We start from the raw sequence: 15,319 nt of genomic DNA, 5'->3' as shown, positions 1-15,319 counted from the left end.
TCAGAATGATTTTGAGTCATCGAGCCGCGTGAAGAATAAAGCACACAGTAAGATTCAGGGGCTGCCAATCTGACACGGGCCCTCCATGCCGATGTGGCTGTGTCACCCCGGACTCCTCCTCTCAGGGCCGGACCCCAGCCCTCCACCCCAACCCCGACCCCCTCTGCCTCTGCAGACACCTGTCACCTGGGCAGGTGGTGCCTTGCGTGGGCCACGTGGGGACGGGGGTTCTTCCTGGAAGCAGCCCAAGTGACAGAAGGTCCCCTTCTCAGAAGCAAACCAGCGCACCGTGGGGCCTGCCCAGGCGCTGAGCCCAGGCCCACGGGGACCTGCTGGGCCCCTGGAAGCCTCATGCCCCCCGGGCAGATGCACTTCTAACGTTGTCGCACTCCGCCCCCCAACCCCCAGGGCCTGAGCCCCACGTGACAGGCCAGCTGCCAGTTTCTCTCACCTGGGCTCCACCCTGGGGAGACGGACACGGGGAAACCATGGCTGTGCTGCCGCCAGGGCCCTGCCCACCTCGTGTCCCTGGCCAGCCCCGCCCAGCGGGGCCTGGTGTGAAAAGGACTGGATGTAGCACAGACCACACAACCTAAATTTCTGGGGCAGGCCCTGGGCACGGCGTGTGGGCCACTGTCCACCTAGGCCAGGGACCCTCTGAGGACACAGGTCTTGGCTGACTCAGGCCCGAGCCCTGGCTCTGAAGGCCTCTGCTGCCACAGGCCGAGGTGTCTCCAGCACCACTAGGCTCCAAACGCCGTGCTGTCAGAGGCCTGACCGCCTCCCCACCGCCAAGTTCTCAAGTTGCCCAGAGGACCAGCTGCCTATCAGCCCTCCCACCAAAGAACCGGGCCCACCCCAACTCCCCAACGCTCCCCCACGGCGCCCTCTCACAGGAGCTGACAGAGGCAAAAGGTCCAGACAGATGAACAAAAAGACGCTTTATTAGCATTGTTACAGCCTCGCGTCCCAGGAGGGGACGGACCCTCAGTGCACAGCCTACTGAGCTGCAAGCGATAAATCAGAGTGAACGATTATTGTACACAGTGCAGACAAGGTCACCCACCCCCAACCTCCAACAGAAGACTGAAAACCACTTCACAAAAAAGTAAATAAAAATAACACCCATTTTCTCCTATTTAAAAAAGTACCAGCTCTCGAGCAGCAGAGCGTGGAGACAGGACCCGGAGCCCTGACACTCGAGGGGCCAGGCCCACCCTGGCTCCTACCCCAGGTCTTCGTCTCCTGTGTTCCTGGCCTAGACTCGTCCTCCACTGCCTTCTCAGCGCGCCAGCCTCGTGGCCACAGCTGCCCTTGGGCAGGTGTCAGGACCGGACACCCTCCTGCTCTGAGGCCTAAACCTGAGTGAGGAGACCGAACACCAGAATCTGAGAAGCCGAACGAAGTGGAGCCAGTGCCCGTGTAGAAAAGCACTCTACCCCCCGCCCCCCTTAGAGTCTACTTTGGTAAATATCAACACTTAACCAGTTAGCAAAATACTTAACCCAGTTAGCAAAGGTAACACCATCATTTCCGTGGCTGCTCTTGTGCATAGTAAATGCTGCTGGATAAACCTCACATCGGATAAAGCAGGTTTGAAAACCAGTTTGCAAGGAAGTGGGCCCCTCCCTCCCTCCGCAGCCATCGCTGGTGCGCGGGCGGGTGGCTAGATGGTCTGGTAGCCGGCGTGGCTCCTCTTCCGGCCGATCAGGTAGGCGATGAGGACGATGAGGACCAGCCCTGCAAGGGCGCCACCCACGGCGATGGGGATCAGCATGCTGTTCTCGTCCAGCTGGCACTCCTCCACTGCAGGACAGATGGCCACTGCACCTCCGGGGCCCGAGGCCTGACCCCCAGGGCACCCGACCCCCCGGGGAGGCCCCCACCCACGCTCTGCCGACAGGCCAGGCCCTTGGAGCCGAGGTGCTGCAGGGCAAGGAGGGGAACTGGATCCCCCGGCCCGCCACCAGTCCCCACGTGGTCTGACCCGTGCCCTCCTCGCTACTCACCAGGCCCAAACTTGTCCCCATCCACCTGGAAGGCCTGGACCCACACTCTGAACATGTTGAGGGAGAAGGCCTCGGTGACCTGCACGCGCTGCTCCGCGTTACACTTGTAGGAGTTCCCGACGGCGGCCTGGAGCGCCCTCAGTGAGCTGTTGGCGGCTCTGAAGGTGGGGTCTGCAAAGGCAGTGGAGTGCGTGCTCGGGGCGCCTGAACAGGGGCGGGAGGGTGGGGGGGGAGGACTTACCTCTGGCGTCGGGCAGAGTCATGTTCAGCTGGATCCCTTGCAGGAAAACCTGGCTGGAGCTCGCATTCTTCAAGAGAAAGAGACAACCCTTAATGACCCCCCGGCTCCTGTGCCCAAAGACGGGGGGGGGAGGGGGTTCACCTGGTGGTGCACGTGACCCCCGTGCCCCAGCTGCGGGCCATCCCGTCTGCACACGGTGCCCTATCGTCTGGGGAACACAAGCCCTGATTAGCATCTTCAGACCTCACCACACAACCACATTCTCTGCTAAAATGGGGACTGCAGGAGCCAGACTCTGAGAAAGCCAACTTCATCAGAGAAACCCAGCTGTTAAGCAGCTGGTCCGCAAAGCGTGTCGCAGTAACTCACCGGTGGCATTTACACTTTTCCCACAGTGCTTTGCTGACTTTATGTGTACATCTCCCCGGGGGACACATAAAGAGAAGGTGAGGGGGACGCCACCCCCGCGCAGGGCCGAGGACCATGTCTGAGGTCTCGGACTCCCTTCCCTCCACAGTGTGGTGGGTGCAGGAGGCCTGCCTGCCGTCCGCGGAGTGAACGCGGAGGCATCTGCTCTCGGAAAAGGGGTGGGGGAGCCACGGATCCAGAGACCCACGGACAGGGGAGGCAGGGCGGTGGGCGGGGTGCAGGGCGGGATCCTCACCATCCCAAACTGGAAGGCCAGGAGGGCCAGGTCCTCGCCCTGGAGCAGCAGGGTCACCAGCTGGGCGGTGCAGCTCCCGCTGAACGTGGTCTTGTTTGGGTTGACGTTGAACTCTCTGGTCACAGTCTGAGTGAAAAAAGCCAAAAGGTTACATGTCCCCTCATGGCAGGTCCCCCTGCAAAGACAGGCAGCCTGAAGCAGGAACTTTTGAGGGCACGGTCCTGTTACCGAGAACCAGAAGGGAACTTTACAAGCGTGTGCGGGCAGATTTCTGGTTTCACAACAATTCTGCTCCTCCTGGCTGCTTTCAGAAAGAAGTCCCTGCAGGAGTGGGCAGGGCCCCCTCACCCTGTCCCCTGACTCCACTCTCCACAAGTATCACAAGCGAGGGACTTGCCACCCCTCAGACTCTGTCACCATTGGGGAGAAACAATCTCAAAGGAAGAGCATGGAAATGACTCGAGTGTCTGGCAGTGAAGTGCTTGACTCAGCCTTCTCTCAGGTCACCACCGTCCATGGTGACAAACAGTACACATTGCTGCCACCATCAGGATGGCTCAGTCCTGCCGCCTCAGAAGCAGCAGCCTGCGTGGAAACTGGGGTATGGCTGCGCGCCATCAGCTGGGGGCACTGGGGCCCCAGGGCACACAGGGCAGGGCCTACCGTGTTGTCCTTCCGGCTGTAGGTGACGTTCAGCTGCAGCCCCATGGTGGCCAGCAGGCAGGTCCCGTTGCTGTCGGTCACATTGTACCTGGACACCGAGGGGCGCGGAGGTGCCGGTGGCGCCGTCGGGGTGACCGGCGAAGGCTTGTCCCGCTCGCAGCGCGTCTCTGCAGGATGGTGGTATGAGTCGCGCTGCCTGCGGGAAGGCCCCACCAGGAACTCGGGCCACCCCAGCCCACCGGGACCCCAGCAGACTCTCAAGAAGCTCCACCCGGCAGAGCAGGACGCCCAGTTCTCTCAGGCCAGCCTGCTCTCCCGCCACTCTGGAAATGCAGGGCGGGGTGTGTCACTGCAAGACACGCTGTTCAGCCAGGCGGGCGCCCGGCCCCCTGACCCTACTCCCACCCCAGCCCCACAGCCCTGACGGGATGCCTTTCCGTCCAAGCATCGGGGCAGCCCCATGCCCATGAAGAAGTCCTTTTCTGCACAAGCGCTGCGCCCTTCCCTTCCCACCGTGCAGTCAGGAAAAAAAACGTTAACTCTGTCCTGGGCGGCTGGACAGCCAGCCACATACATGCCACTTGAGACAGCAACAGTTCAAACACGCTCTCTGAGCTCCTGTGCACCAGAACGGTGCTGGAGCCACTTCTGGGGGAGCTGCAGGGGCACCGGAACCATACACACACCGTTACAAGCCCGTGTCATCGGCCCAGTGCCCCCAGGGAGCAGCAGAGGCAGCCCTCGGAGGGATGGGCATCAGATGGCCAACAGGAAAGGTCAGAGCTGAGCCTCGAGGCCTGGGGCATTCACTTCTCAGCGCAGAAAAGGCCCAGGAAGTGGAGTGAGACCTCGCAGCAGGAGACAACAATCAGGAAACGAGGGAGGCTGGAGTGTGGCTGGGCCACAGCGGAGGGCCACGGGGAGAAGGCCCGGCGTGCCCGGGGGACACGCGACCCCACCCCTCAGCATCTGCTCCACGTGGCTGTCAGAGTCCAGGCTGACGGAGCCAGAAGTCGAAGGGTAACTGAGCACCTTCTACAGACAGACAGACAGACACACTTTCCACGAAGAGCACCACTCTGAACACGAAGACACGGGCGCTTCCGGGACACCAGCCCCCACACCAGGTTCCTTCTTGTAGCACTTAGCACTTACTTCTGCGGACAGTTGACAGGCTGCGAGTAATGTCCCCAGTTTCCGTCCGCGTTCCCCTCCCCCACGACAGCTGGGCTGAGCCTCGGGACGCCGGCCAGACACCCCGAGTGGGAGCTGCCCAGGACTGGCGGCCACGCGCCCGCTGCCCTTTCACGGCTAACTCGCAGCCTAGGGGAAACATCCACTCTTCAGCTGCTGACTCGGCCTCCACGTCCCGCTGACTTGGGGGAGGAGACGGGAGGCCTCGCCCCAGGACTGTCCCACGGGTGACCACACTCGCTCTGAAAGTTCAACTCACCCCGTCTGCCTTCCCATGGGGCCACCTGGTAGCAGGATACCCCCTCTAGGCAGGGAGTTAAATGGCAAAAGCAGGAGCCAGAAGTTCTGGAAGTGGGTCAGCCCGGGCCCCGCGTCAAGCTGCAGGTGGCCACAGGGCTCTCGCACCACTGATGGCAGCCTCCCCGCCAGCCGTCACAGACGCAGCACAATGAAAGGTGCAGCTCCTGGCGTACGGACCACACGAGGCCCGCGGGGCAGGCCTGCGCCCAGCTGACAGTCACTTTGACGTGGTCCCCGTCCTCACAGCACGCTCACCAAACGTCAACTTGGAAACGTAAACAACACACTGCAGGTCTAACCGCCAGCTGGGAAAATCCAGGGTTTTAGAAAGACGCACCACGACACGCCTTCTTCCTTCCACCTGAGTTAAAATGCAGACTCCACACGCTACCCGGCCTCAGCAAGAACCACCATAAATCACTCTCGGGGAGGATGGGGGCCACACACCCTTCCAGGTGCCCTTCCCACGGCTCAGACGCCGATGAGCCCTGAAGGCCCCGAGCGACCCTGCGCGCTGCCGTGGGTCCCAGGCGGAAGGAGACATTTCAGCACTGATGCACTGTCAGGCTGGGCTAGGGGTGAGACTACAGAATTAACGTGGCCAGGCTGGGCAGGGAGTGACGTTTATGATGAACGGTATTTAAAAGCAGCTTCTGTTCTAACCTTGGAATGCTCATGGAAAAGCTCCCAAGAACCCACGCGTCACATCTCACAGATAAAATCCGAATCCTGTGGTGCATGAGCCTCAGTCCAAACCCACTGACCCCACGTGGGCCTGGGGGCGGCCCAATGACACTGGGGACCCACTCGCCAAGCGCTCTGGCCTCCGGACACCTGTTCTCATCAGGACTTTTCATCAATGAAATTGACAGAGAGCCAGTCCTCCCAGACTTCTCAGGACGATGACACGGGAAAAGACAGGATGGCTGAGGGTGCTCCTAGGACTCAGGCCACCGAGGACCAGACCCTGTTTGTGGCAGGTCAAGCAGGGGCCATGGGTCATGAGAGGTGGGGCGGGAGCTGCTCCCGAGAGGAGGTGGGGGCACAGGCCAAGAACGGCCACTGCCAGCTGGGGGGCCCGGGCCCCTTTGCTCCTGCTGACACCCCGTCTCAGAGCCATGTCCAGGCTGACAAGGGGTCACCGCAGAGAATGTGCCCTGAGAACAAGCCCAGCCCTCAGCCCCGCAGGGGGACACAGAGGACGCCAGTGCTCTTCCACAGGCCCTTCCACAGATGTCCCATCCCCGCCTCTTCCCAGCAGCACTTACTGAGAGAGTGCAACAGTGTCTTGAGGAAAAGCCAGTTTCCTTTCCAAAACGCACACACACCCGCCCAGTTGACTGAACATAACATCAGGGGACCCAAGGCCACCGGGGAGGTGTCGTCGTGTCTCAGACCCTCCTGCAAGTGCGGGCGACCGCAGCAGCCCTGCTTCTGACCAGCGACCACATGGAACAGAGCGGGCGGCCACCCACAACCAACTCCCAACAAGCCTGGACTCCCAGGTTGGAAGGGGACCACAGGTAACCCTGCGCCAGACCCAAGAATGCCTCTGGGGAGGGGCCCAGGCCTGAGGGCAGCCTCACACCTCCTTCTCCACCTGGAGCTGCGTGAACACACCCCCATCAGGGAAGGGATCACTGTGCAGACGCCGGCAGCAGGGGCTGTGCCCATGTGGGAAATCTCTGTACCTCCCATTCAGTTTTGCTGTGAACCTAAAACTGCTCTAAAAAACAGAGTCTATTTAAAAAACAAAGTAATTGCTTATCCTTAAAAACAGAATGAGTCTACATGTCCGACTTCACAGCCCTCGAAGAAGAGCTGCACAGGTGGGGGACGGGGGTTGGGCCCGTGAGCAGCGAGGTGGCTGCAGCGAGCCCACAGCCAGGCAGGGACCCGCTCTGCTTCCTCCTCCTGCTCCCGAGACCCAAGCGAGCTGCCTGCTCTGCTGGGTGGGAGCCCAGCTCTGAGACCTGTGACCTCCCACGTGACTGGCCCCCCGCCTTTCTCTCGGTGCCCTGACCCCCAGGGAGCTACTCTGACAGGGACCACCTCTTGTTCACCCAGGGGGCTGCTGCCCTCACACACAGCACCCAGGCCAGCAGAGGGGAGCCTCCTGGCGAAGGGCTCCTCCGGGCCGAGGTTGGGGGCCGCGCAGCAGGCAGCCAAGCCCAGCTCCACTGGAACCCGCACCGCTGGGTCCTGCACTCCCGCTGCTGGCAGTGTCTCCCCCTACACTGGGTTTCTTTCAGTTCCAGCCCCACCGCTAATGCTCCTCCTGTCCGGTCAGGGGTCAGCACACTTTCTATGTGGAGGGCCAGATGGCGGGAATCACAGACTCTGAGGCCATTGGCGCCCGTCCCAACTCAGCTCTGCACGGCGAGCGTGAGGGCAGCCTCGAGACGAAGTGAGGGCATGACCACAGCTGTGTCCCAATGACATTTTAGTTATGGGCACTGAGACTTGTTTTTATGTCATCTTCCTATGTCATGAAATGTTCTTTTGGTTTTAACCTCAAATTTACAAGCATAAACACCATCTTCACCTTGTTGGCTATGCAGCCCAACGGGGAGCAGGCCCCAGTCCAAGGACCGCGGCCGGCCAGTCACCATGCAGACCTGCAGCCCAGGCCCTTCCGAGGTACCGGGCAAGGCTGCGGTAAAAGGCCTGAACACAGAGCCCCCCACCCCAGGAAATGGCAGTGACCTGTGAGCTGGGGGACAGGACGTGGGGAGGGAACCCTCTTCAGTTGTAGTAAAGTGACAATGCTGTCTTCTGCACACTATGTACTGGGCACCCTGAGGCGCACTCTGCCTGAATCCCGACACCTTCCCAGATGCTCACCACCCTCATTTCACACAAGAAGGAACAAGAGGCTCACCGCTCACCCAAGACCACAGGTGGCGTGGCCAGGTGCACTCAGGGGCCCTACTAGCTCTGGAACAAGGAACAAGAGAGAGTCTGAGTAGCTCTGCCCCTTCACCCTGGTTTGATGGCCACTCATTCATCCTCATCTGAAGAGGTCACCATCTCCAGAGAGGGGGTTGGCGGGCAGTGCTCACCCTCCTTGCTGAAGCCACTGCTGGACAGGTAGGCCTGGATGGTGGCGTCCCACAGCGTAACAGTCATGCTGCCCATGTGGACCCTGCTGCTGCTCACACACCTGTACCTCGTGTTCATGCCCGCCACGATGTCCGGCGTGGACTCCACAGTCCGGGTTCCTTGTTAAAAAAAAACCACCCAACTTTTAATTACTTCAAGGGCTTAGGTAACAGTAATTCCAGACACTCCCCCAAGCCACTTTTCTTGGCTCTTAGCTGGTCACTCTTGGTTCTTACCCTTGGAGCTTGCATTGGGGAAGATCTGTACGTCTGACAAGTTATAAACAAAACTCATCAGCTGGACACTGTAATGTGTGGCATTTCTGGTGAAATTGAGGGTCAGCGTGTGTCCTCCTCCAAACTCGATCATGAGGATGGAATCAGAAGCACCCCCTTTACCACAGGAGCTGCTATTCAGCACGTGTGCGTCAGAAGGCAGGCTGAAGGTGGCATTCTAGGACAGACACAGGGACAATAAGAGCCCAGTGAGAAGGCAGGTCATCAAGGGACCCAGACACCAAAGATGGAGCTTCTGTAAGTCTGACGTGACTCAGACCCAGCTCTCAGACATCACTACTCATGTATTCATTTTCAGTACAAACAAAACACAAAGTCAGCCTTACATGTCAGTAACAGACCAAAAAACAATTCAAGTGACACAAAGATGACTTATTCGTAGAACTAAACATTTCCCTTCGTTCATATAATTTTAATTTATAGAGAATTAAAACTAAAGTTATCTCAGTAAACTGAAATAATTCATATTGGGCTTCAGGATGAACCGTATACTTTTATTTGGAAAAAAGCCATTACTACTTGTTTCCTATAGAAGTGTTTACGTAAAGAGTATGTCTCCATAAACAAAGATAGAAAGTTTACTGCAGAATTGAATTTACTGTGACCAGCAAAACAACTAGAAAACCACCAAAGTTCACGAACAGGGCCGGCTGAGTGACCCTGGTTAAGCTGCATCACAGACCGTCCTGACAGGGACAGATCACGCGTGTAACAAAGACATGCTTTGTGAAGTGGGAAGGCACCTAACAGAGAGAGGGTGAGCCCACTTGTGTAACACAATCAATGTGTGACAAAATGGTATTTAAAAAATCCAAACCAACAAAAGTGAAGTAGAAATTAAAAGTGCTTGGACAATCTTTATAATGTGAGGCCATTTCTATGACACAAAACGTTCCAGTTTCCTTCTCTTTGGACATTTACAGGGAGCTAGGACAAATGGGGTGAGAGGGACCAGCCGGCTCGTCCAGCAGTCCCACCCACCCCCGGCCTTTGAGTGCTGGCGAACAGACGTGGTGTCTTCGACACGGAGATGGACCAGGAAAGCACTGAAAACACAATCTGATCTAGGGACCTGTTTACAAGAGTGAAATGGCCACTGCAGGCAATTAACGAAGGTGGAACGACACACAAACACTGCGTGTCTGTAGGAAGTTCGTAAAGCTAAGGGCCTCACTTGTCCTGCAGGAGGGCGAAGCTGTTTTAACAAACCCACAAGGGACGTGTAATCAACCCAGGACGGTGGCTCTGCACCTTCGACAACTATTATGCGCAATCCTGGGAGCTAACGGTTCACCTAAGGCAAACTCATCAGATCAAAAAAGCTGTACCCAGACTGTACGCTGGGCATAGGAAGAACATAAGAAAACGCAGCCACAGGGGATGGCTTAGCAAATTAGCATGATTCAGACGCCATAAAGAGAACTGGAAGCAGGCTCACACAAAACAGAGAAAGCAGGGCACAAAAAAGTGCTTGTGGAAAACGCCTGGACCACCACCAGCACCGAAGGCCCAGCACCACAGCGGAGACCTGCACAGGTAGAGGGCGGTCAGGGCGGGTGGCTTCCCGAGGCTGGACAGGCACACACACGTGCACACACAAGGCCCGTGTCTCCTACCTTAGGACCCCCGGCGGTGTCGTACACAGTTGAGAAGGCAGCAGAGAAGTTGGCCATGACGCAGGCTGTCCCGTTGCTGTCTCTCACCACGAACACCGAGGACGTGCCGTGCACCAGGCCTGCTAACTCCGGCAAAGACAGAAGTGACCAAACACCTTTTTGAAAATCCAACTCGGTACTTGTGTCTTCTGCAACTGCAGCAGTACGGATTTCACGAGGAGATTCTACTGTGCGACTTAAACCCCCGGGCTAGGTCGCCCCCACCCCTCGTCTGTCCTATCTCCCTGTAAATGTCCCCGATTCTGAAAATGCATCTCTAAACCCATCCACTCAGTTTGCCAACCTGTCATTCAACGTTTACTTCAGAAAACTATCGGGAAGTCACAGGTCAATTTCTGGGCTGCCCCGGGCACAGGTGGCCCATGCTCCTGCCTCAGAAGCTCTCTTGGAGGGGGGCTGGGGCCCTGGAGGCAGGACTCAACCTCCAAGCCAACCTTCTCCATGCCCTGGGGGCGGCTGGTGCTAACCCTCCCCGTGGACCCAAACTACTACATGAACTTGCGTGTTTTTACCTCTCCCAGACTGCCGGTGCGGGAAAAGCCATGACTCAAGTCTGAGCTCTCTGCCCATCTCAGAGAGGGCCTCAAAACCCGGTCACGACCTGCACCTGGACCTGGGACGCCAGAGGGAAGGGATGGAATGGGGCTCTCCCGGTCCTTCTGGCCCGAGTGACCGATTCTCTGAGCTGAGCAAGCTCACTCCCACCACTGCAGGGGAGGAGGAAAGCTTAGGGCCACACGGTTCAACACATAGGGCTTCCACGGGTGGGCAGAAGTTGGTGTCTGCTAGTTTTACAGCAAAGCGGCCATCAGCCACCACCAGGCCCTGCCACTGCATGCCCATTGTGGTGGTGACATGCCAGCTCTGAGGGCTCCGAGAGTAGAAATGGCCCAGGCAGCACTCACGGAGGACATGCAACCAGCTTGTCATTCTGAGATCCTGGATCCCCAGCCCCAGGACTCCAGGGAAGTGACTCCAATGAACCCAGTTCCCTTTTACCCTTGGGATCATCACAAAATAAACAGTAGCCGCTCCGAAGATTTTAAGTCTAAAGCAGAGTGTAGACAGTAGCCCCACATATCTTCCTATAAGCCTCTGATAAAGGAAATACCAAAATACATCCATAAAGAAAAGCTGTCACTTGAGAGAGAAGCAACAAAGGCAAACAGGGGAATCGTGCAATTTTTGGTCTGTTTTTAACCCACCCCCCAGAGTGCTCGGGTAAGACCACTAAAACCACTTCGAGTGAGTGAGTATCCCTTTTCAAAAGCCTAGAGAAACTCCACAACTTGTTTCTGACACAGTCCAGGTTTTAAAGACGCCCTGAGCACCACAGGCAGGAGAGCTGCAGACCCAGGCGAGGCAAAGCAGGCTCGGTGCCAGAGCCAGGGAAACGCCGGACACAGGGCAGCTCACCACCTGTGCCTGGGCGCCACCCCCTCACGCACCCCTGGGTCCTGGTCGGGCTGCTGGAGCCACCTGCCACCATGGGACCGCACAGGTCCCCTCTCACCAAGCGGCCCTCTGTGAGGGGCCCGGGTCCCCACTTCCTACTGACAGAGTGCTTCGTCAGGAGGCATTTCACGTTCAGTAACTTTCTAAGCAAACAATCTTCTAGTAAATATGCTGAGGGTCTGTGCTTTCAAAGGACAACAAAGCAGTGTTACTGACACAACCTGAAATGAGCAGCAGAGGCCCCTGTGCACTCTGGAGAGGCCCAGAAGTTTCCCACTATTAAACCAGGAAACTTATCCCCAGAAGCCAGAAGTCTGGTCACGATAAAAAGACCTACAGAGCATTAGAATATACGACTAAAAGGAATGTACGCTAACGGCCAGAAGTCGGTCTGTAACTGTGTTAACAGCGGCAGCTGGTTTAAAAGCCACCATCACCACCTTCTTACATTAGTTAAAGTGTTGGCAGTAATTTGAAGGGGTGTCTGTCCTGAAAGTCAGGGCCGGGACCACTGGCAGCTTCCTCCCCAGAGGCGCTTCAGGCAGACTCCACACCTTCATCTCTCCAGGGTCACACTGAGGAGGAACTGGCTTATTCCTTCAAAATACTCCTACTCCAAAATACGATTCCATTCTCTACAACAAGTGCAGCTGCAGGCAGCAGGCCTGCTTCTGAGATAAGAGACCTGGGTCCAGACAGACTCCTTCACCACTTACCAGCCGTGTGACCTCAGGCCGGTAGCAACCACCAAGCCCATGGTCTAGGCAACCAAGACAAGGAAATGAGAGCGCTGACCGCAGGGCCACGGCCCCGCACAGGCGCTCTCGGCGCAGCTGTTACCATTCCCACGTTCGGCCTACACAGACCTCACCTGTCCAGCTCGCAATTCTCAGTAACTCACACAAAACACCAACACATGTTTCATTTAACAAGCACCTATGTTACCCTTTGCGGTAACTAAGTTATCACGACGATTCCTTTTCACAGGTGTGGAGAGCAAAGCACAGAGAAGTGAACTAACTAACATGCCCGAGGTCACAGCTGGTGAAGGTGCAGAACCAGGCTGGAGCCGGTGGCTGCCTTGGAGCGGGCGCCCGCTGAGCTCACAGGGGCCGGCTTCCCGTGAAACCACACCTGAGCCAGCACTTCACACAATGACACGCTTCTGAAACAAAAGAGATTGCATCTACAGGAACAAGTCGAGAGCTTTATTAACATTTTTATAGGAAATCACTTTCTAATTTCCCTTAACTTGATTCTCTTAAATCCAGTACTTTCCTCCTTCTTAACTAGTGACTCATAATTATCTACAAAGGTTTAAAAAAGGGAAAAAGGCTCCATCCTTGACAGTGACTCAGTCTCTAAGGATGTGCCTGCCTGGTCAGGGGCCACAGCCATGAAACTAAGCACCCACCCCGCACGAGGCACAAGGGGGCTGTGAGATCAGGGAGACACATGTGTAGAAATAACCACAATGCAGCTGAACTGATGCTGGAGAAGCGTGTGCTGTACACGCCTGCAGTCAAGTCTCAGACTAACAAGGTGTGGGATGGATCTAACAACATGAATCAAAATTATGCACCCAAAACATTTCAACCTCAGATCTAGTGAAGAATTCAGTCACCAACCTGAGTAACAGAGAAACTCCCACGATCAAGGGTAACATAATCAGTATAAAACTTTTTAACTTCCTAAGTGACAGTTCATTTGGAAAGAGAAAGAGGTCATCCAGCTGACATCGAGGTTCAGAAAGTCACATTACACAATACATTCAACCATGTGTATCAGACAGTGTCCGTTCATGCCTCTCCCTGCTCTCCCCCAAGCTGTCAAACGCAGAAACCCCTTTAACATGTAACTATTAAGGAAGAAGAAATTCTGAATTTAGACGTTTGAAATGCTTTTGGAAAAAATGCTTTTTGGTGAAATTGTGCACTAAAACAAACATTATTTAAAATACACCCAAATTTAAGCTGTTAACAGGCCTTTCTAAAAAGTCGGATTTTAACTGAATATAAAACTGAAAAGATATGAAATAGGCATTAAAATGCTAATTACATGCACAGCATTCCAGGTTATCACAGTGTAGGGAGGTTATGGATTTTTCTCTTCATTCAGGTGAGTTTTCAAAACATGAAACAAAATTTCTAATGCCCTTCCAACAAAGAGCAATGAGCCCTTCTGAAAGACAAGACTTGTTCCAGCAACTCCCCTTGTAACTAATTATGCCTGCTGGCAAAGGCGAAGGCTTCAGGTTTGCAGTTGGGAGTAAGGTCACCCCGTGTGGCTGTTCATGCAGCTAAAAGAACTCATTTTACAAAACAGGCAAAACAGAAACGCGAGACCACAACCCATTCTGTCACAACAAGAGATCTAGGATAGGATGAAATATAGAGGATCTATGGCAGGTAAGCGTGGGATCCTGTTTCTGTATCCACCTAACTCGGAGGAGCTCCTGGCACTTCGACAATCGGCCCATATCCTTCGGGACAGGATGAGAAACGATACCACGGAGAGCCCTAACAGACCTAACATCAACCCGCGGTGATTCCCCTTATACCCGTCCTCATCAGGACAGATAAACGAGAGCAAACTTCCTCCACGGATAAAGCACCGGCGCCCACGGGCTGCTCCGAGTCCTGAGGACGGGTGGCGTCCCCTCACTTGGCTCTGGGGCCCAGCACACACAGAGCAGCGGCAGCGCTCCTCACGACGGCTGGCTAGAGAAGAACACTGCCATTGTGAGGCCAGGCGGAGCCTCCCTCCCCTTTGTCCGCTGTGGGCTCCCCTGAACTCAAAGGTAACCTTGAATCACTGTAACATAATTAAAATCCACAGTGACATGAACACACACGTCAGGCTCCACGCCCTCCTGCACGGGGCGAAGGTTACAGCACGAAGGACGAACTCCACGGGCCGGGGTCGTCGCGCCGCCCTGTTTTCTTGCGGAGAAGATGCGGGTCTGGCGGGAACGGAGGCCCCACGCGGATCCTGCGCCTCGGGCTGCACAGCCTCACGCCGCCCTACGCGGCGACCCTTGTCCCCAGATAAAGAAGCGAACCGCGCTGCTCAGAAACCACCAAGTCACTGCCGACCAGCCCGGAACACGAGTTCCGTGACCCGAGGGCCGCACCGGGCCCTCCCTCGTCCACCTCCGGGCACCTCGTTCAGCCCTTCGCCCCCGGCGGCGGCGGCCTCGGTCGGTGCGGGATCGACTCGCAGGCCTGCCGCCCCACCCCCCGCCCCAGCCCGGACGCCGCGCAGCTCCCCGGCCCACGACCGAGCCCTCGCCCCCGCCCCGCAGCACCCCAGGTCCCGTATCCCCCCGGCCCGGCTCACACCGCCCTGCACCCCACCCCGCCCGGCTCCTCACCCCGCAGCCCCCCGAGTCCTCAGCCCCCGGCCCGGCTCCTCACCGAGCAGCAGCAAGAGCAGTGGCCGTGGCCGGGCGCCGCCGGGGGCCGCCATGGGCGCGAGCGGGAGCCGGGCGGGGTCGGTTGGGCCGGGCGGGCGGACCGGGGACACCGGGCCGGCGTGAGGGCGGCGGGTCCCGGTGCGGCGCCCGCGGCAGGAAAGAGACCCCACGACCGGCGGCGCTTGTCACGTGAGGCCGCGCCGCGCCCGCGCCGTCACGTGACCTCTGGAGCTCTCGCGAGAACGCACCAGTACAGGCGTCCTCCCGGCGCCCAGCTCCCGCCTCGCACGTGACCCTGCGCGGC

General features: G+C 57.2%; 1 protein-coding gene across 1 annotated transcript; it reads right to left on the bottom strand.

Moving 5' to 3' along the window:
- Positions 1-926: 926 nt before the first annotated feature.
- LAMP1 (lysosomal associated membrane protein 1) lies at positions 927-15,206 on the bottom strand. The gene is made up of 9 exons (XM_074378592.1): positions 15,017-15,206; positions 10,086-10,207; positions 8,410-8,626; positions 8,134-8,292; positions 3,578-3,744; positions 2,915-3,040; positions 2,251-2,317; positions 2,010-2,180; positions 927-1,806 (listed from the first exon to the last, which is right to left on the bottom strand). Exons 1-9 carry the CDS (start codon positions 15,066-15,068, stop codon positions 1,667-1,669), a joined length of 1,221 nt encoding a protein of 406 aa, XP_074234693.1. The 5' UTR covers positions 15,069-15,206; the 3' UTR covers positions 927-1,666.
- Between the last annotated feature and the right edge of the window lie 113 nt (positions 15,207-15,319).

This window comes from Camelus bactrianus, chromosome 14 (assembly GCF_048773025.1).
Source record: "Camelus bactrianus isolate YW-2024 breed Bactrian camel chromosome 14, ASM4877302v1, whole genome shotgun sequence".
Classification (NCBI taxonomy): Eukaryota; Metazoa; Chordata; class Mammalia; order Artiodactyla; family Camelidae; genus Camelus; species Camelus bactrianus.
This window is presented reverse-complemented; position numbering and strand designations above follow the sequence as displayed.

Bases quoted from the DNA above. Each gene is read 5' to 3' on its own strand.
- LAMP1 (XM_074378592.1), bottom strand. From the start codon at position 15,068: ATGGCGGCCCCCGGCGGCGCCCGGCCACGGCCACTGCTCTTGCTGCTG. The intron at 3,745-8,133 runs GTGAGCACTGCC...ACCATCCTGCAG, and splicing joins CAGTGGCTTCAGCAAGGAGG to AGACGCGCTGCGAGCGGGAC. The intron at 2,318-2,914 runs GTGAGGATCCCG...TTTCTCTTGAAG, and splicing joins TGGCCTTCCAGTTTGGGATG to AATGCGAGCTCCAGCCAGGT.